This window comes from Xiphophorus maculatus, chromosome 9 (genome assembly GCF_002775205.1).
Source record: "Xiphophorus maculatus strain JP 163 A chromosome 9, X_maculatus-5.0-male, whole genome shotgun sequence".
Classification (NCBI taxonomy): domain Eukaryota; kingdom Metazoa; phylum Chordata; class Actinopteri; order Cyprinodontiformes; family Poeciliidae; genus Xiphophorus; species Xiphophorus maculatus.
The window spans coordinates 29,489,084-29,512,715 of record NC_036451.1 but is presented as its reverse complement, the minus strand read 5'-3'; the positions used below and the strand labels follow the sequence as shown (position 1 = coordinate 29,512,715).

The window sequence follows — 23,632 nt, the reverse complement described above, 5'->3', positions numbered from 1 at the left end:
ATTCATAAACTGGTCCGTTTTTCAGCCGACTTAAATAGAGGTGTGATGAATGTGTCCCCGTTTATTGTTTCCTCTTTATTGTGACACAGTTCTATTTTGGCTTAAATTTATCCAACTTCTTTTGTAATTCTGACCCAACCCGGGTCATACTGTGATAGAAACAAGTTGCAGTTGTTCGCATAAACAAAACCACTCCAGCATTAAACTTTAAAGTGCTGCTTATCGTTTTGTCTTATGATTGAAAGTAGGAGTTGTTGCAGTAATTTATTTTCCGAGCGGTACTTAAACGTAGCGCAACACACGCCCCCTCTTTGTCATCACCGGTACGCCCTCTATTGATGGGAATTTCGCTGCTTTCTTGGGATTCGATTCATTTAGCTATGATAACCAAAATGTTTCGCTTATTTAGTCCACGTTTAATTCTATTCATCTTTAAATCCAAAATACTTGATAAATGTCCTTATTTAACAGGCTTTTACTAGATTTTTTTTAAATTCTATTGGTAAAAGTCCAATGAGAAGCAAGCATCTTGATATCTACTTCCGAAATTAAACTAATTTATATCTTCATAGATGCAGAGCAGAGAGAAGGATCAAGTTCAAACCATCTCTTCCATCGACTGCATCCCCTACTCCAACATCTCTCTGCCAGACCGTCCAGAAAGGAGCGCGTGATGACATGTATTTGCACAGGTATTTACAGTTTTTCTAATCTGAAATCAAATTTTTGCTTGTAATTGCAGAGTTTTATTTTCATATTTAGTAAATAGTCTGTTTATTGGTTTAAAAAAAAGTCATTCATTTGCACATTCCTTTGGATCAGAGTATGTTATATTTATATGTTATGTTATTTTTGATAACTATAGTATATACAGTATATACAGTATATACAGTATATATATATATATATATATATATATATATATTCTCATACCCTTGATGTGATGTGATTTTATTTTTTTGGTATGATTGCATTTTAGAAATTTATACGGATTGTATACTTGGATTACATATTTTCTATACTGTTTTTTATATCTGTATTTTAATTTTGCTAAATGAACTAAACTAAATTTTAAAAATCTATTCAATTCTCTTCTATTGACCTGAAGCTCATCTATTAGCATGTCATGCTAGTTATAAGACCGTCATACAGCAACAGCCTTCAGTCAACAACTCTTTGATGATAGTTGGGTGAAGTGAGGAACGAAAACATTTAATTTCCTTTGGGATTAATAAGGTATTATTGAACTGAATTGAAAAAAAACGAGTCAGCTCCTTAACCGAGTGGGCACATCGAGCCGGCTCGGTCACGAGTAGCACAATGCTAACTCCCACAGTGCAGCGGGGTAATGTATTAACATGGCGTCAGTGGTCGCTGTTCGGATCAGGGCCGTGGGATTGGAACAACATCATGTAAAACAGAACTATGGAGCCAACTGAACAATAATCCCGGAGCAGCTTCAGCGCCCAGAGTGAGTTATTTTCCCGCTCTTTAGTGCCGTAATGCTGAGAGGCTTCCTGTTCTCAGGTGACCCGATGCTCTGTGGCATTTGGGTGCCAGTGTTATTTACGACCCGGGCATAGCAGTTAGCATTGGCTAGTCTTCAGCTAACTCGGCTACGCAAAGAGTCTCCAAGAAAGTCAGTTGAAAGTTGAAACGCAGCCAGAGGAGCAGGAAACCTTTCCTGATTTTAACCCGTTCTTTTTAATTAAACTTGTTGCTATTGCGGATCAGACGTTATGTGAGCTCCACCATCTCAACCCTCCCTTCCCCCCGTCTGGAAGTTCTTAGTTTCTGTCCTAAACACTGAACATGAAACCCAGGTGGTGCAAAAAATGAAACTTAGCTTCACATTGATGCTTTCTGGTGATTCAGTCTGACATTAATTGCTGCCAGTTTCGTTTTTGTTTCTATTGAAAGATCAGTTTCAACCTCACATGAAACTACTAACATCCCTTACAGACAGTAAGTTTATTTGTATTTATTAACAATAATTACTACTACTATTATTGTTGTTGTTGTTATGGTTGTTTGTAATATCTAATTGAAGTGCATAACTAGGGATTTACTTCCTGTTTTCTTTGAGTTCTGCGCTGCCAGTTGCAGTTTTATTTTTGAAGGCTTTACAATCTAACTGGTGTGAAACCAGTTCACTGTCTGCTGCACACAAAACCTGAGAGAGAATAAAGAGGCAAAAGGGGAGAAAAGGGTTGATTTTTATTAAATGTTTAAGCGAATTTCCGAAAAAAGTTGATCACAAATGAAATACATTTTTATTTTAGCAGTTTGGCACTGGACATCGAAGTGAGAAAACTTTTATGTTTTCCACTTCATAATGTAACTTTTGATTCTTTCTGTAATCTTCTTTTAATTGTCTTTAAGCAATGAATTTGGCTTTAAACACTTAAAATATATATTTCTATATATGTTTTGCTAGGCTGTGGCATGATTTTGTTAGCAAAACCTGATGGGATTGGTTAAAAAACTTTAATTGACACAAAACCCAACATATTATTCACTTTAACTGTAAAGAAAAAAATACATTTTGATCAGATTAAATTTGGATGGGTTAATTTTTTTATGCATATTTAATACAGAGCCCCCAAGGAGACATGGGGAAAAACTTTTCTTTTGCGTTACCTGGCAATACGCCTGCTGCAATATTTGCTGGCCTATTTTATATACAGTGACAAATGTCCATTTAAAATTTCCAACATATACACATTTAAAGAGGCTCAGTGTTTATTATTACGAACTTTGGTGCAAAAAAATGTAATATGAAACTTATTGAATCATCAGTTTTGTTTTTCTGTAGTTGTTTCTGCATACAAATGTCACAAATGTTTTCTTTAAATTCAATAGTTTGATACTTCTGTCCAACATGATCCATTTTAATTATTGTTGTTTTGGTTGTTTTGTTTGTTTAATTTGCATTTTTAAAATGTTTCCCAGTTCCAGTGTTAAATCTTCATTAGAATTTAAAGTGTATTGATTTTTTAGAAACTGCATTATTATCTCATTATTATCATTATATTACTTGAAAAATGTCTGAAAACACCAATATTATTATTCATTGCAATAACTTCTGTATCAATTTATCGTCCAGCAAAACTCATTAAATAAATTGTAAAACAAAATGGCCGCCCTCACTCTGAACTATGGAAACACAAAGAGTTCATTGGTGGAAAAAATCCTGACTTTCTAAAAATAATATTTTCAAAACCAAAAATGTGATTATTTAATAAAATTGATTTATGGCCCAGCCCTAGTTTGGGATCATATTAGTAATCGATGCTCCGATAACGATGATACCGAAGACGATACTGATGTTCTTCCTGGTTCTGATGTTCAGGTCCGACTTGGTGGGGAGCAGAAGGACCGGAGCGATGGACGAGTCCGTCAGTTCAGTGAAAACGGTCAAACCGTCCCAGTCCAGAGGAGCCAAGGTGTCGTCCGCTCAGAAGCCAAACAAAGATGGCGTCAAGTCAGCGCTGCGCAGCAAGGAGAACCTCACCGCCGCCAAAGACGAGCGGAGCGGCGGCGGCGTGGCGAGCCGCACGGCGGCCGGCGCTTTCCCAGAAAACTCCCTGGAGAAGAAGAAAAGTCGTCCGTCCAGGCTGAGCGGCCGGACCGGTTCTGGGGAGAGAGGCAAAGGGAAGGCGGCCGAGTCCAAAACGGCCCAGCCAGCAGAGGGCGCTCCGGTCCCGCCCGTCACTCCTGAACGGGCGAAAGGCTCCACAGGGGCCACAGCGAGAGAGAAATCCCACGGTGGGTCGCTCGGTTCCCTTCACAACGTTTATTAAATAAATATGAGTTCAGCTGCAGCCGAGCGACACGGACAGAACTTACAGTCATAACTCAAGTTTTATACGAGTTTAAAACATTTTTAATTTCCCATAAAAGTCTTAAGATTATGGAAGAGAATTAGAGCAAAAATCTTTTCTCAAGGTTCAGAATTCGGAAAGAAAAAAAAAAATCTAAATTCTCAGAAAATTTTTAAATTTTGAGACGAAATAGTCAAAATTATAAGAAGTAAAATTCTTTTCTAGTCCAGTGGGCCTAATCTTCTTCCATACTAATCTGCTGAGACGTAATTAGGTCTGCAACTAACTATCATTTTATTAATCAATTTATTTTGTCATAATGTTGGTAATTAGTGGCCCTGCGTCCCTTTGTCTTTTACGTATCAGGTGTACATTTAATATTTATCTCCTTATGTTGATAACAGTGAAAGCCGATGCTAGCCGTTGTTAGCCGGCAGCTTTTCCCCTGCAGCAGGAATCTGGATCGTGTGTGTGACGTCACGCTGCGGGGGGTTTATATCTGATGTGTGTGTGTTCTGTGTGTTTCTGCAGCGGTGAAAGCTGCGGCTGCGGCGCGCCCGTCTGCGCAGGCGGGGGAGGAGGCGCGGCTGGCGGCGGAGGAGGCGGAGCAGCAGCTGGGTCTGCGGCAGGTGGAGGAGCGGCTCCACAGAGATCACATCCACCGGGTCGCCAAGGTAACGCGCTCAGATAATCTGACAGGTTACTGATCCATCTTTAATCAGCAACGCAAAACTAAGAAACTACATGCACCTTTACTTATCATTAAAAACTGATCCGGTTACTATAGAAACGGTTCTGATGGGTTTGAAGCTGATGTCAGCAGTGAGCTCAGACAGGAGGAAAACGCTGCTCCTTTCTTTCACACGTTTTCTCCGTGTTTTCCCTGTTTTACGTCACAGAATCGTAGTTTGGACTTTCCTCCTGAGTCGTATCGATCCGGTGTTGATCGCATCTTTTTTTATTATATTCTTATCAACTAAACCTCAACATTTTTACAGAAGGTGTACTTTATTTTTTTCTGTACAAGACGCAAACTTCTGTTACTCAAAAATGTGTTCATAAAGCTAACGCTAACTAGCCTAGAAATGTGTTTCTAGATCAGTAACTCTTTGTCTTTTTAGACAACATATTGATTATTTCCTTTAACCTGGAAACGTTTTTGTTTGCTAACGAAGCCTCCCTGTTCCCCAGCCGTCCCCTGAGTACCCAAACTACCAGTACTTGTGCAAAGTTTGCTCTGTGCACATCGAGAACGTCCACGGAGCCTACAAGCACATCAAGGAGAAACGCCACAAGAAGAACATGACGGTTCGTACCGCCGCCTTCCTTCATCCCAAATGTTAAAGTCCTAATATATTCGCAGCATTGAACTTTTCTTTCATTTGTTTTTTGAGAGGAACGATGTAAACATGCAGGAACTGATTTGCCAACATGGATCACAAAAGTCCAAAAATGGAGAATTAGTTTCTTGAAACACCAAAAACAAAGTCACTCGTTCGCAGAAAACTGATTTTATGTTAGTTTTTGTTTCATTTGGTATTTGTTGTGTCACACTAAACATTACAGTTTATTAAAACTAATGAAAACGGAAATAGAGAAAAGATTTTTATTAACTGAAATAAAAAAAATGAATGAAGCTACATCTACTGACTGAACGACATCGATATGTTTATAAAACTAAAACACACTAAAATGATTGATATCCATCGTTTTTGTGTTTATTAATTAACTTATTACTGTAATTACGAAAGTAACTTATGGGCTGAATAAATGAAAACAGTTGAAAATCGTTGATGCGTCGTTAACTTCGCCCGTCCTTCCCGTCTGTGTCGGTTGACGTTGTGGTGGCGCCCCCTGCAGGAGAAGCAGGAGGAGACGGAGCTGCGGGCGCTGCCGGCGCCCTCTGCTGGCCAGCTGCGGGCGGTGGACGCCGCCGTCATGGAGACGGCCAGGCAGCAGGGGATCTCAGAGCGGGACTTCGAGGTGCGGACGTCCGTCGTGGCGCGGATGGAGGAGGTCATAAAGACGCGCCTGTCAGGTCGGTCTCCTGGTTGTGACATCATCAGCTGACGCTCCAGTTCAGACTGAGATCTGATGTTTCTCTGCAGCCTGTTCCCTCCGGCTCTACGGTTCCTGTCTCACACGGTTCGCCTTCAAGACGAGCGACATCAACGTCGACGTCACCTACCCCTCCACCGTCAGTCTGAGTCCAATTCTGTTTCCGTTTTTATTTATCTTTCATCTTCTGTTTACATTTTTATTTAACTTCTGTTTTTATTTATCTTTCTGTCATAAATCTCATTATTTACCTTTCTTTCTTCAGATGACACAACCTGAGGTTCTGATTCAGGTTCTGGGAATCCTCAAAAACAGACGTAGGTTTTTCTTTCTCTGCTTCATTTTATTGTTTGTTTCTGTGAAACTTAGACAAATAAAATATCACAAAGCAACAGAGTCAGACTAATTTTTTATTTTTATTTTGAGAATAAAAACATTATCAGAATAAACTAAAGTGTAACTTAAGATGCTCAGCGTTCCTCATTTGATTTTAAAGTTCATTTCTTCATTTCTCCTAATATTTAGACTTTATTTTCTTTTTTTTTTTACTTTGTTGTGTAACTTTATTCTCATATTATAACAAATTTATTTTCACGTTGTTGTCGTACCACTTTATTCTGGTAATACGACTTTATTTTTGTATTTTTATGACTTCTTTTTATTCCGACTCTGTCTTGTGACTTTATTCTTGTATTATTCAAATTCAATAATACTTTAGAGAATTATTATGACTTTATTGTATTATTAGAATCTTATTCTTGAGTTACAACGTTATTCTCATATTATTGCAATTTTACTTTACGACATTTTTCTCGTGTTTTTCTGACAATATTATTTTGTATAATTCAAACTTTTTGTTGTATGACTATTCTCGTATTTTGAATTTAATCTGGTAATAATTTGAACTTGTATTATTATTGAAGTAATATTCTGACTTTATTCTCATCATTAAAAATGTTTCTTAGTTTGTCCCGTTGCCATAGTTTTTAATGACTCCTGTTTCTTTTGAACATAATTCTGATGTTTTCTTGTTTCCTGTTAGCTGAATATTCAGAAGTTGAGTCGGATTTTCACTCCAAAGTTCCCGCTGTGTTCTGTCGGGATCGCAGCAGGTCAGAAAATCTTTATTTTTATGATCATGATCTTCCAGGCTGACTGGCTCAGTTTTTCTGCTTTCTGTTTTCGCTCAGCGGCCTGATCTGTAAAGTGAGCGCAGGAAATGATGTCGCCTGCCTCACCACCAATCACCTGGCTGCTCTGGCTAAACTGGAGCCCAGACTGGTTCCACTGGTCCTGGCCTTCCGCTACTGGGCGAGGGTAAGGATGGCGCCCCCTGCTGGTGTTTCTGAAGCAGAGGAGGCCAGAGATCTTCATCTGCTGTAAGGTGGAGGTCAACTGGTGCAGCTGCTAGCTGTTAGCATTTAGCTGCTAGGTGTTAGCCTTTAGTTTCTAGCTGTTAGCCTTTAGCTGCTAGCTGTTAGCTTCTCCCTGTTAGCAGCATCCTGAGGGCCAGATGCTGAGTTTCCTTAGAAATGCGTTTCCATTCTGAGTGAGAAAGAAGCTGAAGATGAAAACATTTACTTCATTTCTTTTTAAATTTCCTTCTTCCTTCCTATTTTCTTTCCTTCAGGAAGAAAAACAGACAGATTTGAGTGTTTTTGTCTCAGTAAAGCTCTACCTATCAGATGTTTTGGACATTAAACTGAAGTTCAAACAATTTTTTTCCTTTGGTGAAAATATTTTAATCAAAACTCTGTTTAGTTTAGTGATTTATATTTAACAAAATGAACCACTGACACTAAATCCTTATAGTGAAGTCACTAAAAGCGGCACTCTGTGTTTTAATTCAATAGAATCAGTTTAAAACCAGACAATGACAGAACAGTTGAATGAGAATTTGTGTTGTTTTTGTTGCTTTTCTCTCCAGCTGTGTCACATCGACTGCCAGGCTGAAGGCGGCATCCCGTCGTATTCCTTCGCCCTCATGGTCATCTTCTTCCTGCAGCAGAGGAGCGATCCCGTCCTCCCCGTCTACCTGGGATCCTGGGTGGGAGAATCACAAAAATACTGGATCTTATTCAATATTACAGACAGGAGAAAGAATAACTATTAAAGAATAATTTTCTCTAACAGAGGAATTCAGCAAACCTGCAGCAAGAAGGTTGATTCTCATATTATGAATTTATTCTCAAAATATATTGTCTCTAGCCTCATAATTAAAACATTTTTCCCTTAATTTGATCTTTAAACTTCGTTGTATTAAGCGTTTAGTGATTTTGTTCTTGCTGTTAAACCGATTCATGCTGAATTTAGCAATCCTGCAGAGTAAAAATAGATTTTTCTGAAAAGCCTCTCTAACGCCTCTGAATCGTCTGTTTCAGATCGACGGCTTCGACGTGAAGCGAGTGGACGAGTATCACCTGACTGGAATAGTTCTGGACATGTTCGTCAAGTGGGAGCAGCGACCTCCGACCTCCACGGAGGGACGAGGGGAGAACCGGAACGAATCCAAAGCAGAAGGAGCATCAAAACCGGAGCAGAAGAAGTCTGATGACGCTCGCCACACAGAGGGCCTGGTGAGTTTTCACTCCTGATAGTTCGGTAGATTCAGCTCAGTTTGGGACCAAAGCCGTTACGTCTCCAGCTCCTGTGGTTCTCTCTCTCTCTGCTCTGAGTCAAACCAACCTGTTCCCCTCCTGGCCTGTGGGGGCGCTGCACCAAGAACCACTGAAGGAAACGACACAAAAACCTCTGAAGATGCAGAACAGAATTTTCTTCTTCAGAAAATGTAAACAAAAATGGAGTAGCGTCAGATTTTAGCGATTATTAGAATTTGCCAAAAGATCACAGGTAATTTCTCCTGCTAGCACTAAGCTAGGACGCTTGTTTTGGTTGTATTTACCCAGAATGCCATGCACTGTAGTCCACTTCCTGCTTTTGGAGAGGTCTCCAGTCCGCTTGGCGTTCACATATGCATTCAAAATGCACCAGAGTTCACTTCAACGAGGTTTGCAGGTGGAGCAGAGTTAGCTTTTCAGGTTGATTAGCATTCACAACTCCCCAAATGAACCGGACTTTCTAGACAAACGGACTGGAGTTTGATAAAACCGGCCTAACTTTGATGCCGTTGTGGTAAGATTAAGGGTTTTTATTAATTTATTGTCCGGTTCTACCACAGGGCATTCTGGGTAAAAACAACCAAAACAAACATGCTAGGCTAGTGTTAAGACGAAAAATGAGTTGAGGTCTTTTACAACAAAGAAATCCTCCAACCAATTTCATGAAGAAGGAAGTTGCTCTCAGTGTCTTCAGAGGTTTTTGTGTTGTCTCCTTCAGTGGTTCTTGTTGCAGTGCCCCCACAGGCCAGGAGGGGAACAGGTTGCTCAAAGGGTTTGGTTGGTTTGAATTGGAAAATGTAAAAAAATGTTGCAGTTTTGGTCTCCAATCGGACCGATTCTGCTGAATGTGAGGTGTGAACTCTCCCTCAGTCTGACTCTGGCTGCTTCCTCTCAGAGCCGCCTGATGCTGGGCGAAGGGAAAGGCGCTTCGCTGGGCCAGCTGTGGCTGGAGCTTCTCCGTTTCTACACGCTTGAGTTTCCTCTGGAGGAGAACATCATCAGCATCCGCCTGAAGGAGCTCCTCTCCAGGGACGCCAAGAACTGGCCCCGCCGCCGCCTTGCCATCGAAGGTGAGAACAACCTGAGTCGCAGAACCGGCTGGGAAGAAGCACAGGAACTTACGGTTTGTTTTCTGGTTCCAGATCCGTTTGCCTTGAAGAGAAACGTTGCGCGGAGCCTGAACAGCCAGATGGTGTTCGAGTACATCCAGGAGCGTTTCCGCAGCGCCTACAAATACTTCGCCTGTCCTCAGAGGAGAGGCGCCAAGAAGAAGGGAGGAGACGAGGTTGGACGGAGACCGGAGGGACAGGAGGACAACGAGAAACCTGAAGGAAGTCAGAGAGAGGACGACAGCGGGGACGATGAGGACGGTTCAGATCTGGAGAAGAGTCTGGATGATTTGGTTCTGAACGATGGGAGCAAACCGTCGTCATCGGCCAAAGGGCTGCTGGACAGCGAGGAGGAAGAGGAGGAAGAGGAGCAGGGGCCTGCTGACCTGCACTACGTGTTTGATAAGATGATTTTCACTGGTGGGAAGGTAAATCACACATTCAGAACAACCAGGATGAAGAGCTGGACAAGATGGCTGAAAATCACCATATGAAATATTTAAGATGATTTTCAGTCCCAGTTTTAAAATGTACTACTATCAAAATGACGACATTATTGTTTATCTCAATCATTTTCAGCAAATAATTTTGCTTTATCGTCCAGCAAAGTTAATTATGACAGCCCCACAAACAACAATAAAGTCATAAAATTACCAGAATAGAGTCAGATTAGGAGAGTCATTGAAAAAATAAAAATGTTGAGCATCTTATGAAGTCATACTTCAGTATAAGTTTTACAGCTAATATTTAAATCTTTTAACACATCAAATTATTATTATTAGTAACAGGACTTTGAAACAATCATGCAAACAACTATTGTGAAGAATTACAGGAACTGAGCTAAACGATTTTACTTATTGAAACTTAAAATCCAAACTTATTGGAGCTTCTCAATAATTTCAATGATTTTTCTGGTAAAATTATGTTGTTGTTTTTTTCCCGAATATTATGACTATGTTCTCCTAATTAAACAATTTTTGCTCGTATCTAGATACTCCGTTGTATAACTAGCAGAAGGGATGATTTAAATAAAAAACACTTTAAAAAATAAATTCTATAATTTGTAATTTCTATTTGATAAAAGAAAGCCAAAAATAAATTTAATAAAACCAGATTTTATCACGGTACGTGAATTTTGTCCGGTTTTTGTGTCTCCAGCCTCCGACCGTCGTCTGCAGCATCTGCAAGCGGGACGGCCACCTGAAGGACGAATGTCCCGAAGACTTCAAGAAGATCGAGCTGAAGCCGCTGCCTCCCATGAACGAACGCTTCAGGAACATTCTGGACGGACTCTGCAGATTCTGCTACTGTACGTACGGCAGGCTAACGCTAACAGCAGCGAAGCGCTGAGGCCTCATCTTTCCGTGTGACTGAATCGTTGCAGATAAACTGTCGCCGTCGCACTTTGAGCAGCAGAACAGGGAGCAGATCCTGGCTGGTCTGGAGCGGTTCATAAGGAAGGAGTACAACGGTGAGGAAACGGCTCAATCCACAGCTACTGCTGAAGATTTGTCCTTCAAAAATTAACAATGAAATAAATAAAAAAATGTAATTTCATTAATAAAATAAATGAAATAAAAGTAAAATGCTTCCTTTTAGATCATTGACAAAAACTTACAAAACTTGCAAAAACGCAAAATCTTACCAAGTAATTTTGGTCGAGTTTCTAATGCATTTATATCAGTACATTTTAAATAACACAAAACTAACTTATAAATGACTTTTCATTAAGACGTGAGAGTTTGTTTTAAGGCAATTATTCTTAATGTTGGTGAAAAAGTTTTGCTTTACATAATTGAACATAATTTAAGAACAAGAATTTTGATTTATTATCGACTCATTAAATTCCAATTTATGACGTTAAAAATCCCAGACTGACAGGATTATTATTATTATAGGAAATGTTATTTTTACTGTTAAAACTTTGAGTTTCTCCTTAAACTTTGAACTTTTTCTTCCAATTAATCCGATTAGAAACTTGCTTTTTGTCGCCTTCTGTTTATCAGCGTGTCTTTGAATGTAAATAAAACTATTCTTCTGATGTCTTTCTGCTGCAGATAAAGCCCAGCTCTGCTTATTCGGCTCTTCCAAGAACGGGTTTGGTTTCCGTGACAGCGACCTCGACATCTGCATGACCCTGGAGGGTCACGAGACGGCGGAGGTGGGCGGGTTCAGAGCAGACGTTTTATAAAACGAGCCGACCGCGTGTCGTAACCTGGTTTTATCTTTCATTTCTGAACAGAAGCTGAACTGTAAGGAAATCATCGAAGGCCTTGCCAAGGTGCTGAAGAAGCATGCAGGTGAGTTCAGCTGATTGGATGGTTGGTTTTTATTACATTTTCCACTGATGTTCTTCCATATTTCCCTCCCTGCTCAGGTCTGAGGAACATCCTGCCCATCACCACAGCCAAAGTGCCTATCGTGAAGTTTGAACACAGACAGAGCGGTTTGGAGGGAGACATCAGCCTCTACAACACGCTGGTCAGTGACGGACGCTTTCCCAGCATCCTCTGCAGGAACTCCCTTCCTCTTCAAAAGTCTCCATTTTGAACTGATTTGGAGAAATTGTTCGTTTAGGCTCAACACAACACCAGGATGCTGGCGACGTACGCAGCGCTGGATCCCCGGGTTCAGTTCCTGGGATACACCATCAAGGTGTTTGCAAAGGTTTGTTAAGAAACGCTCAGCTGTTTAAATCAATTCAGAAACAACGATTACACTTTATCTACTGAGCATCAGAGTGACATGATGCCGAACATGAAAGAGTTTATGACTGTTTATGAAGTGTCATTCGCTAAATAATGTCACGTTTAATGCAACTTTGCTTTAAAAGTGTCATTATTTAGTGAATATTTTTGCATTATTGGTAAATAATTAAACTTTTAATGTAAAGTTGCATTAAAAAAAGATTGAATAAGAAACATTTTAGATCAGTTCAGCTGTTTATTTTGGATTGGACCAGCTGATACTGGACCTCAGATTTCTTTAAAAATGGATCGGTGCGTCCTTAGTTGCCTGGATTTCACGCTCTCTTCCAGAACGTGAAATCCAGACGATCCTCCGGTTTTTCTGCTTAACTTTAGTTGTTTCTCAGAGTTTTTGGGCTCTGTGTCTCCTCAGCGCTGCGACATCGGCGACGCCTCCAGAGGAAGCCTCTCGTCTTACGCCTACATCCTGATGGTTCTCTACTTCCTGCAGCAGAGGCAGCCGCCGGTCATCCCCGTCCTGCAGGAGGTAAAACCCTCTGATCGGTGACTGTGGGTCTGAAACGTCAGCTAACCTTTGAGCGCCAACGATCCTTTTCCAGATCTTCGACGGTCAGACGGTTCCGCAGCGGATGGTGGACGGCTGGAACGCTTTCTTCTTTGATGACCTGGACAAACTGGTGAGGATTATCAGACATGCGCTCTGATGTAGGGCTGGACAATAAATCAGTAACAATAGACATCTGATAGAATATTCACTAAGCTTCGATCCAGAACCGCGCAGCATTCTGGGGGATGTAGCTGGGTTGGTGGAGTCGACTAACTCACTCATTCTCTCTTTGGTTGCCTAGCAACAACCTGCTGGATAAAAAGCAGTTTCAGGTTCCCTCCAACTCCGGTTGCCTAGCAACGGCCTTCTGGGTAAAGTGCGCAGCAGCAGTTTCAAGTTTCCTTACTGTCGCTTGTAACTGCTTAAAAATAAAAAAACAGCAGCATAAAGTGAAAACTAGATAAAAGAGGAAAGACATGACACCAGTTTGACTGAATTCCAGATATTTAAAACAAAAAAACTCATCAATAATTATCGATATCGGCTGATGTGAAACGCTTGCATGGCGGTAGGTTTCTCAGCCATGTTGTCCAGCCCTGGTTTGTTGCTGTGATGCTTGTTCTTGTTGCGCAGCGCCAGCGGCTGGCCGACTGGCAGCCCAACACCGAGTCGGTGGGGGAGCTGTGGCTCGGCCTGCTTCGCTTCTACACCGAAGAGTTCGACTTCAAGGAGCACGTCATCAGCATCCGGCAGCACAAACGCCTCACCACGTTTGAAAAACAGTGGACTAGCAAATGCATCGCCATCGAAGGTGATCAGGCGGCTCTGCTTTCACCTGCTGCTAACCTCCTCCCGGCGGTTTACCTTCCCATGTTTTCTGTTCCCAGATCCCTTTGACTTGAATCATAATCTTGGTGCTGGAGTGTCGCGTAAAAGTAAGTCTGAAAAACAAAAATACGGGACTCACGTTTATTAAATCTCCACTTCATCAAGCGTACATCATCTCAGATACTTTAGATTCTGGAGTTCAAGTAAAACTAAAACTGACCCAGCAGATACAGTTTGATGTGTAAAAACTAAAGATTTATCTCACTGAATGAAGGAAATATGTTAAATATTTGTCATAAATCCAGTTTTAAGGCGATTTCAAGAATAAAACAAGAAAATCCAAACATCAACACCAATAAACCAAATTTAAGGTGTTTATCTTCTTATTTGTCACAAGTTTCACTAATTTGACGTATTTTAGGAATAAAACTGATAACTGGGTAATATCCCTTAAAGCTTCAGTTTGTAACTTTTATCAAAAATATGTTTTTACTCATTTGTTAAAACTTGTCACCAAGTTGTGACAGTTTATGAGAGACGATCTGTGAAAAGATCGATCTCCTTCCGGAGCTACTGTTACTGAAGAAATGTACCAAAATCAGCCAATCAGAGCCAGGAGGTGGGGCTTAGCGCTGTCAATCATCCTCAGGTATATACTTCTAAATATGCTAATGGCGGATAATAAAAAAAAACATATATCTGCTGTCGTCAGTGTTCATGCTAACTAGCCTTAGCATTTACAACAGGAGGATGATTGACAGCGCTAAGCTCCGCCTCCTGGGTCTGATTGGTTGTTTCTAATTAGCACTGGGAAAAGACAGAGGAGCAATTTATTTTTCTTTTCACAGATCATCTGTCTCATATCAAGCTGTCATCACATGGAGCAAATACTTAAAACCATATTTTTATGAAAGTTACACTTTGCAGCTTGAATGTTTCCAGTCTGTTCTCACAGATTTTTAGCAGCACATCTTTCTATTTTTTTTTTTACTGAATATATGGTTCATACTTAACCATTTTTATATATTATTTGTTGATATTTTCTATTATGTCATCTTTATTACAATGGAGACAAGCCAAGTTTCTCACCATGTACAAGATGATGCTAGAAAAGCTTTAAATTAAAACTTATTGTTAAAAAAAAAGTTATTTCAATTTGATCCAGCATAGAATTACTTATAGTTATCAAAGAGTATCATAAAGTTCAGTGTATTATTCAACGTTTCTGCATTTAGAGTTTGGTAATCAGTGCTGGGTTGTAAAAAAACAGATTTTATTTGTTGTGCATGTAGAATGAGAGTGGCCTGAGGATTGAGCCTTGAGGAACCCCACATTCATTTCCAAACACATGAAATTTGAACCAGTTCAGATCTATCAGAAGTTTTTTTTTTTATTAATACTGTAGTTCTGCACAGATTTATTACAAAAATGTGAGAAGTTCTGCTTTCAAGATTTAAAGCTGGATCTCAGGATGGATTTTTTCCACTCCTCAGTGACGAACTTCATCATGAAGGCGTTCATCAACGGGCGGAAGCTGTTTGGAACGCCGTTCATTCCCATCCCCGGCACTGAAGTGGTACGTTCCTCCACGGCTTTTCCTCTGAAGCTTCCTGATGAACCGCTGGGTTAAATCTGCGCCGCCTTCCTCTGCAGGAATACTTCTTCGACTCGAAGGTGCTGACCGACGGCGAGCTGGCGCCCAACGACCGCTGCTGCCGGATCTGCGGGAAGATCGGACATTACATGAAGGACTGCCCAAAGAGACGCAGGTCGTCCTCTGTCAGCTTGTTCTTTACGCTAAAGGCAGAAGGAGGAAGAACCACAAAGTCCAAAGTGTGGTCCGGGGGCCATTTGTGGCCCTTGGACTGATTGTTTTGCGGTCTCCAACTGTAATTCAAGACGGACACAAATTTGATCCGTCTGGTGTTGGTGCTGATGCAGATGCACTGCAAAAACACAAAATCTTACCAAAGACTTTTGGTCAATTTTTAGTGCAAATATCTTATTATGATGGAAATAACACAAAATTAATTTACAAGTAACATTTTAGGAGCTTGTTTTAAATCAATAGTTTTTTAAAATATTGATTTAAAGAAGTACCAGTTCCACTGAAACTTTGTTTCATTTATAACTTGGGAAATGTTTTGTTGTAAGTGAAATAATCTGAAGATGGATTTGGTACTTTTTCATCAAGTTAAAACAAGCTTCTGTTTCTAGCTGAAGTTACTTGCTAGTTAATTTTGTGCGATTGTGTACTAGGGCCAGTTCTGGGTAGAAAATAAAACAAAGAGAAACAATTCTGCCAAAAATATCTCAGAAAATTTTCTTGGAAATTTGGGAACTTGAAAAGTTGAAATTCAGGAAAATTTACAAAATTAAAAAATATTCAATTTTACAAGCTCCAATAATTAACTTTTTTTCCCTCAAATTTCTGACATTTCAAACTGTTTTCCTTTTCTGCTTGCTTTTCTTTTTCTTTTCGACTTTGATGCACCAAAATCAGCTTTTTCTAATTAAGTAGCTTTTAAAGCAAACACTTTGAAAGAAAGTGACCCAAACCCTGTTCTTATTCCGAGAATAAATTAGTTCAATCGAGCCAAAAGAGAACTAGAAGTTTTTCTCGCAGTAAAACAAGCATTTGGTGTCCATAATGCAAAGTTTTGGATCCTGACCCTCACACACTGCAGGTTTTTATTTGTCTTCTTGTTTTCTCCGTTTTTTACTTCAGGGTGAAGAAGAAGGAAAACGAGAAAGACGAGGACTCCAAGGAGGACGAGCGGGAGCCGAAGGACAGACGCTGCTTCCAGTGCGGGGACATGGGACACGTACGGCGGGACTGTCCCGAGAACCGCCACCTCAAACAGAGGAACGCCGTCGCTCCCAGTAAGCAGAGGGCTGTGCGTCAGTAAAAACACTCCCCAGGCCAAGCAGTTTCCTTTGTGCTGCTTTGTTTAGGAGCTATTTGTGAAAGCTAAAGGTCAAAGGGTCAGTCAGACCAATTTGGTGTCAATCAACTCATTTTAAAGATGTTAATGAAGTAGCTTCCAAATTCTTCCATCCTGGGTAAAAGCAACCAAATCAAACGTGCTAGCGCTAGTGGGAGAAATAACTGATGGTTTTTAGGGAAAGACAAACGCTAAAATCTGACGCCTCCATTTTTTGCTTACATTTTCTGAAGAAGGAAGTTTAGCTCAGTGTCTTCAGAGGTTTTTGTGTCGTTTCCTTCTGTGGTTCTTATGCTGTAACTGCGAAGTAATTTCCCTGCTGGGATGAATAAAGTACTTCTATTCTATTGATGCAGCGCCCCCACAGGCCAGGAGGGGAACAGGTTTTTGATAGCGTTTGGTTGGTTTGACACAAGAGAACCACAGCAGCTGAAAATGTAACAAATGTTACAATTTTGGTCCAAAATCAAACTGAGTTTATCAAATGGTCAGGTGGAAAAGCAATCTGCGATATAAGCAGAATATCTGGAAAAGTTCCTCATGCTAACTGATTGATGAGTTGTAGTACCTGTGATGCTGTGGGCCTCTTGCTGTCCAAATGCTCTGTATCTGAAAGCTTTTGACCAAATAGAAACCGACACTGATAGCTGTGGTTGGATCCTGCAGGGTTGGACATGAATGAAAGCTTTTATTTCTGCTTTTCAGCTCCTCTGATGGTGCGAAGTGTGGCGAACTCCCAGTCCATCCCGATCCCTCAGACGGCGGCCGACTCTCCAGGACGAACCAGACAACCTTCTGAATGTGTGAGTTCAACTGTTTCAGTTTGTCTGCTTCAGATCCTGAAAAATGCTTCATTCGGTGCTTCAGTTTGAATTTTTTTTTCCAAGTTTTTTTCAAGAAATTTCTGAGTTTTTTCTAGATAGATTGAGTTTTTTTGTCAGATTGACGACGAAAAAGCGTCGGATTAAAAACGGTGCTGATATCATCAGAAATCAGCACCGTTTTCCTTCCTGTCTCCACCGGCCCTAACTCTCCATCACATTAATGTTTATGATTATTTTGTTATTTATTTATCACCGTTTTCTGTTTCTGTTCTTTCAGTCGGACAGTCGTCAGACTCCGCCCTACTCCCCGCAGCCCGCCGCCGTCCCTCACGGCTCCCCGCTGTCCTCCGGCTCCCCCCAGACGTCCCACAGTAAACCCGGCTGCGTCGGCCCTCCCCAGGTCCCGCTGTCCCTCTTCAGCTTCCCCTCCTCCCACCCGGGCCAGTTCCACCCCGCCGCGCTCGGCGCCCTGGGGCTGCTGCCCTCCCATCAGCCCCACATCGCCTCCTCCTCCTGGCCCATCCATGGCCCCGTCCTCGCCTCGTCCTCCGCTGGCGGCCCGTCGCCGCCCGGCCTGACCTTTGCCCTGCGCTCCGTGTCGGGGAACGGCAGCCCCACGGGAACGGCCGGCGGCTCCGTGAACCTGAACGACCCGAGCATCATCTTCGCCCAGCCGGCAGCGGGGCGGCAGATAGGCATGGCGGCGGGTCGGGATGGGCAGTGGCACAACCACATGGCGCAGCCGGGGTCGCTGATGGGAAACGGCACGGTGGTGAAGTCAGGTACTTCCTGTTTGCTGGCTCAGCAGCAGCTTCATACTAATCTAACATCCGTTATGCTAACGGTGCATTCACACTTGCCCAGTTTAATCCGGTTTAATCCTAGAAAGTCTGGTTTGTTTGGGAAGTTTGAATGCAAAATCAATTTTATCAATTCATCAGATTTTTAGTATTTGAAGGTTTAATTTTTGGAAAATCTGGATTTTTTTCTGCCAATGCACTCCTTGAGTTTCTGTAGACTCTGCATGTTGTTGATTACATCCGGAAATTTGCCCATGCACACAACGCCGAAGGGCAAAAAGACCTACATCTTCCTAAAAATTATGAGTAAGTTAGTTTTGTTGTTTCAATGGTACTAAGATATTTGCACCAGAAACTCAACAAAAGTACTGGGTAAGATTTTGATTTTTTTGCAGTGTAGCAATTAAAACAAGCATCAAAGAAACATAAAATTGTTCCTTTCATTCCTGGATTATCCAGATGTTCACTTCAGAAGATTACAGGAATGTCTGAGAAATAAAAAAACCAACATATTTTTTAATGTTTTTCTGCACAGAACCGGCCCACCAAGTCCAGTTCGAAGGTTTGAGCCAAGGCTCGCGGCTGTGGGAGCACAACAAACCCCCCCAGTTCAGCCTGTCTCCATCCTGGCCCTACAGGATGCCGCAGAACTTCATCCAGCAGGGCAACGGCGACTTCCAGCCCGGGAAAACCTTCATGGCTCCAGGTCGGACCACAGGATGTGGCTCACATCAATGGTCTGGAGGGGAAATGAGCTGTTTTACTGATTCTGTTCTCCTATTTTAAAGGTTCTGTGGTGCATCCCAATCCGAACTTCCCACTGGTTCCTCATGTTCGGCATCCAGTCAACATGAATTACATCCAGCAGAAGAAATGATTTTAATTAGATTTCTTGATCAGTAATAGAGCAAAATAATGTACTATTTGCATCAATTGATCACATGGACAATTTTAAGAAGAAAAAAATGAATTTTATCATTTTTGTACAGTTTTTATGGTTTTAGTTTTTGGGTCTCATTACATTGATTTGTGATACAAATGTTAAATATTTTATTGCCCCCGTTTTTGAGGGGGTCTGAAAAAAAGTGTTTTTATTTTATGTGTAAAGTAAGGAGGATAAATTGTAAACCTTTATTTTTGTTAGCTGTATTCATACTTTGCTTGCTGAAAGATGAAGGCTTTGAATAGATGTTTGTTTTAAAGCAACCTAACGTGTCAGTATGTAGTGCCAAAAGCAAGAAAAAAGGGGGGAAAAAGGGAAAATACAAAGAAAAAGCTGCAAAAAAATAAAGAAAAACCAAACAACTCTGGTGTTGCTCTTTATTACTTATAAGCAGACAAGAAAAGCTGAAACAGTTTTAAAAATGCAGCCTAGTAATAATTACCAGTGGTGTTTAGTTCAGGATCTGGTAAATGCTAAGTGGATGCTAACTTTTAGCAAAAACTTTTGCTAGCGTTAGCACACATAGTTTCCCCTAAATGAATATTTCGGGATAAATTCTAACTGCTAATATTTCAGACTGTTTTGTAATATTTCATTTGAATAAGGTTCAACATGTCGAGTTTTGATTATCGCATGTTAAGAAATCTGCCAGTAGTTACACGGTTATATTCATGCTCTTACTTTGAAATGGGTGAAAACTGTTGGCGCATCACTTCCGTTTCCTGTCTTCACGTTTTCCCTCTGTTTTTTTCCATTCAAAACTATTATAAACAGGAAACATACAGAAACAAAGTGTAACACGGGCAGTTGAAAGTAAGATGAAAACATAAATACATTAGTTAAGGTTATAGAACATGTAGTAGTTGTTGTCCTTCAAGGATAGATATTTAGCTAACGCGTTAGCGCTAGCTTCCGTTAATTGTTGTCTACTGGTGTAGCACTTCAGCAGTTGGTTAGCGTTGCTCATCACCGGTTTTCATGTGATATTTCACTACATGCTTGGTAAATCGATTCCAGAAGTGTCCAAACTGTGGTTGAGGGACAATATGTGGTCCTCAAAATGAGTTTTGGTGGCCCTCGAATCCAATTCAAGTCTTTTTGAAGAACAAATCATGTTGCTGCTTAGAATGGGCTCTTTGCACCTGCTGCGCTGACGTCACAACCGCATGCGCAAATGCGGCTCTCTTTTTTCCGCTTTGAGTTACCATGACAGCTAGAAAAGACAAAGTCTTATTTCAGACGCAAATAAAACAATACTATGAACATTACTGTCTTCCTAATATAATGGGATTTTAAGTTTTCATGGATTTCCAAGCGGTCCTGAATTAAGAAGATCATGGCTTGTAAATATTCGTCACTACCAGTTAAAGCTAACGCCGCACAGCAAAGTTTACAGCCTTCACTTCACTCCGGATCAGCTTCTTCAGCCTAAAGCAGAAGGTAAAGGAGCCTCCTGTGTTATTTCCATGGACTCACTTCTGTATTCAGCCTGAAAGAGTTTATGGGAACCAGAGAGCAGACCAGAGCCAGACAGCCGAGCTACTGATCCGCCTGTACACACTGCTGTAAACACCGTCCTGCTTCACAAGAAGCATGAAAAACTAATAAAACCAAATAACACGGAGACCTTAAGGAACACGGCCATATTTTTCTAAAAGCAACAACTCTGAACCTGAACAGTCAGCTGAACTAGAACTCCGACACCAGAGCTGCTCTACTGTTAAGCTATGGGCTTGTTGTTCCTCAGGCTTCAGAAGCAAAAAGCCTGAACCGTAAAGTCCCCGTTACTTGGTCTCTGACACTAACCACAATAAACCACGTAATATACTTGAAAACAAGGTAAAAACATTGTCCGTTAATGAATGATGAAAAATGTTTAGATACTTAAATAGCACATTTTTACAAGAAAAATGTCTAGCATAAGCTAAAGCTAATGTTAGCCACAAAGTTTAAAGAAAGTAAAACTCACCTTCGTTTAACGAGGCGAACATCTTAAAACCTTTCTCCAGCTTATTGTCGGGGCTTCGGCTCGATGTTCATCATTAATTGTTACCTTGGACAAGCCCTGCAAACACCCAGTGGAAAGAGCCTTTTTCAATAGATCGAAAAAGATTGAGCCGCTTTTCCCCGAACGCGGAAGCTGAGGTGCAAAGAGCCCATAGCCAATGATAATTGGCTCACCAATGTCAAAAATTGCATCCTTTTCCTTTAATAAGGCCAAAGTTTAAGACCTTTTTTATATTTCACATGCAAAGTGAATTAAAATCCAACCTGAGACATGTTTCCACCTGAAATGGATCCTGTTATAATAATGAAATTAAAAAATACAGAAGACTTGTGGTAATAGTTATACTGACAAGCTTCAGCTCAGGGAATTTTAGTCTATAAAAACTTAAGTTTTTATTTCTATATGGGGAGAAACTTAAATGTTTGAGAGGAAAACATTGAAAGACTGGGTGAATGATCTCAGAGTGGCTGAATATCCGCCGGATGGAGGATCAGAGGACGCTTCGTCCTGTGTTGACCTCCGGTAGATGAGCTGCCACTCAGACATCAGCTCTGACTGCAGAGGATCAGATTTCTGTCTCAGGACGGCTTTCTTGGAAAAACAGGAAGAAAGGGAGAAGTTAAGGTTAACATCCATCATGTCCAGCTTACATCTGTATCACAAATGAAACAATGCAGAATAGATACAGGGTGGCGTTGGTAAAGTTACAGTAAATCATTAACAGCAGTAATGTGGTTTATTTAGCCTACAATTACAGAAAGTCAGTCATATTTTCACCATGTTATTCAGTCAATTATAAATGTCACAGTTTTAAACTAAATATTTAATTAGAGCTAAAAGTTTAGCTCCTAACTACATTAGCAAACTAAATATAGTTTAGAAATGAAATACTTAGCTATAAATTAATAATTATTTTTATGCAAAAATGTAGTTATTTAGCTTGCTTACTAAATTTTAGTAATATTTAGTTTTTAAATTGAATATTTAGCTTCAAACTAAATAATTAGCAAATGAAGTATTTGTACCTCTAGAAGAAATATTTAGTAACTAAGCCAAATATTTAATTTACAAATTAAATATTTTGCTACAAACAAAATATTTATTTAGGAAACTAAATATTTAGCTACCAATTAATAGTTAGCAAGCTAAATTTCTAACTTAAAACTGCATATATGTAATTTGCAAGCTTAATATTTAGATAAAAACCAAATACTTAGCAAACTAACCAAAACAGTTTTCTAGTGTAAGACAAAAAATCGCTGCACCTTTTTTTTTTTTTTAGTTTTCTTCAGCTTTTAAATGTGTCAAAATGTTTATTACATTTCAAATGTGGCCTCAGTAAATACTTTAGTTCTCTGTTTTTATGCGTTTTTGTTCAGTAACCATTTTGTTGACAGTTATCAGGTATGAACTGATTAAAAATGTATTTAGGTTTTAGACCTGAATGAATATCCTGAAGTACCGCTGTCCACCACCAGAGGGAGTGGAAATGGAAAAAGAAAAATTAATTCAGACTTCCCTCCATCTTCGTCCTAATATCCAACATTCTCAAAGGGAAATTGGTCACTTTTTAAATATTTTCTGCATTATTTGACACCACAGTTGACTCAATCAATGTGCTGATAGTAAAACTATGAAACAAAATGTGGTGATATTTGTGGAATGAAGTTTAAGAAGAATATCTGATGCCATTTGTAACAGGATTAATATGGGTTTAAAATCACTGGTTCAGGAGAAAACCTTAAACCCCCAGGAATTTACCTTAATTTAGTGAAATCTTAGTTTAGATCCATTTGTCTCTGATCAAAGTCCCATAGTTTGTTATTCAGGTATTTGCAAACGCAGGTTAATCTCACCAAAAAGCTTAGAGCAGTTAATAAAATACAGTTTAATAATGAGTAAACACTTGATAACAGAGTCTGTAGCACAGATATGTGATTGAAGTGGACTACAGTGCAGGGCATTCTGGGTAACTTCAACCAAACATGCTAATCTAGCGCTAGCAAGAGAACGGGCTTTTGGTGTTTAGCCAAAGACAAACCACCGCCAAAATCTGACGTTACTCCATTTTTATTTACAATTTGTGAAGAAAGTAGTTGCGCTCTGTATCTTCCTCCTTCAGTAGTTTTTGGTGCAGCGCCCCCACAGGTGGGGAGGGGAACAGGTTTTTCAGAAGGTTCGGTTCGTTCGGTTCACTGCAGTGTGAAAGAGAATCACAGCCTGAGTCTGGACAATCAGGTTTGAAAACTCTCTTAAATGGCAATATATGTTATATATTGGAATATAATATTAATATTTAGTTGAAAATCTTGTGACTAGCATTACCTCGTCTGAAATCTAAAACACCACTGGAGGTTTATGAAACCTGATTATCCTGACAAGAAGATAAATCACCAAAAAATGAAACAATTCCTGCGCTG

General features: G+C 40.3%; 1 protein-coding gene and 1 long non-coding RNA gene across 2 annotated transcripts; one reads left to right on the top strand and one right to left on the bottom strand.

Annotated features, from left to right (window-relative positions):
• Window positions 1–1,338: 1,338 nt before the first annotated feature.
• On the top strand, window positions 1,339–19,519 carry LOC102233084 (terminal uridylyltransferase 4). The gene is made up of 30 exons (XM_023339671.1): window positions 1,339–1,471; window positions 3,353–3,768; window positions 4,356–4,498; window positions 5,016–5,132; window positions 5,685–5,862; window positions 5,933–6,021; window positions 6,148–6,199; window positions 6,925–6,994; window positions 7,073–7,199; window positions 7,810–7,929; window positions 8,264–8,458; window positions 9,396–9,570; window positions 9,643–10,037; window positions 10,768–10,918; window positions 10,994–11,080; window positions 11,667–11,770; window positions 11,852–11,909; window positions 11,987–12,090; window positions 12,187–12,276; window positions 12,730–12,843; window positions 12,917–12,994; window positions 13,498–13,675; window positions 13,752–13,799; window positions 15,186–15,268; window positions 15,346–15,461; window positions 16,421–16,575; window positions 17,343–17,440; window positions 17,739–18,243; window positions 18,797–18,967; window positions 19,050–19,519. Exons 2-30 carry the CDS (start codon window positions 3,387–3,389, stop codon window positions 19,136–19,138), a joined length of 4,272 nt encoding a protein of 1,423 aa, XP_023195439.1. The 5' UTR covers window positions 1,339–1,471; window positions 3,353–3,386; the 3' UTR covers window positions 19,139–19,519.
• Window positions 18,920–21,193, bottom strand: LOC111609713. The gene is made up of 3 exons (XR_002753282.1): window positions 21,174–21,193; window positions 19,886–19,965; window positions 18,920–19,000 (listed from the first exon to the last, which is right to left on the bottom strand). It is a non-coding gene; the product is annotated as an uncharacterized LOC111609713 (long non-coding RNA).
• Window positions 21,194–23,632: the final 2,439 nt, after the last annotated feature.

Coding starts and splice junctions, on each gene's coding strand:
- LOC102233084 (XM_023339671.1), top strand. CDS start 3,387: ATGGACGAGTCCGTCAGTTCAGTGAAAACGGTCAAACCGTCCCAGTCC. Junction 11,081..11,666: donor CATAAGGAAGGAGTACAACG/GTGAGGAAACGG, acceptor TTTCTGCTGCAG/ATAAAGCCCAGCTCTGCTTA. Junction 16,576..17,342: donor GAGGAACGCCGTCGCTCCCA/GTAAGCAGAGGG, acceptor TCTGCTTTTCAG/CTCCTCTGATGGTGCGAAGT.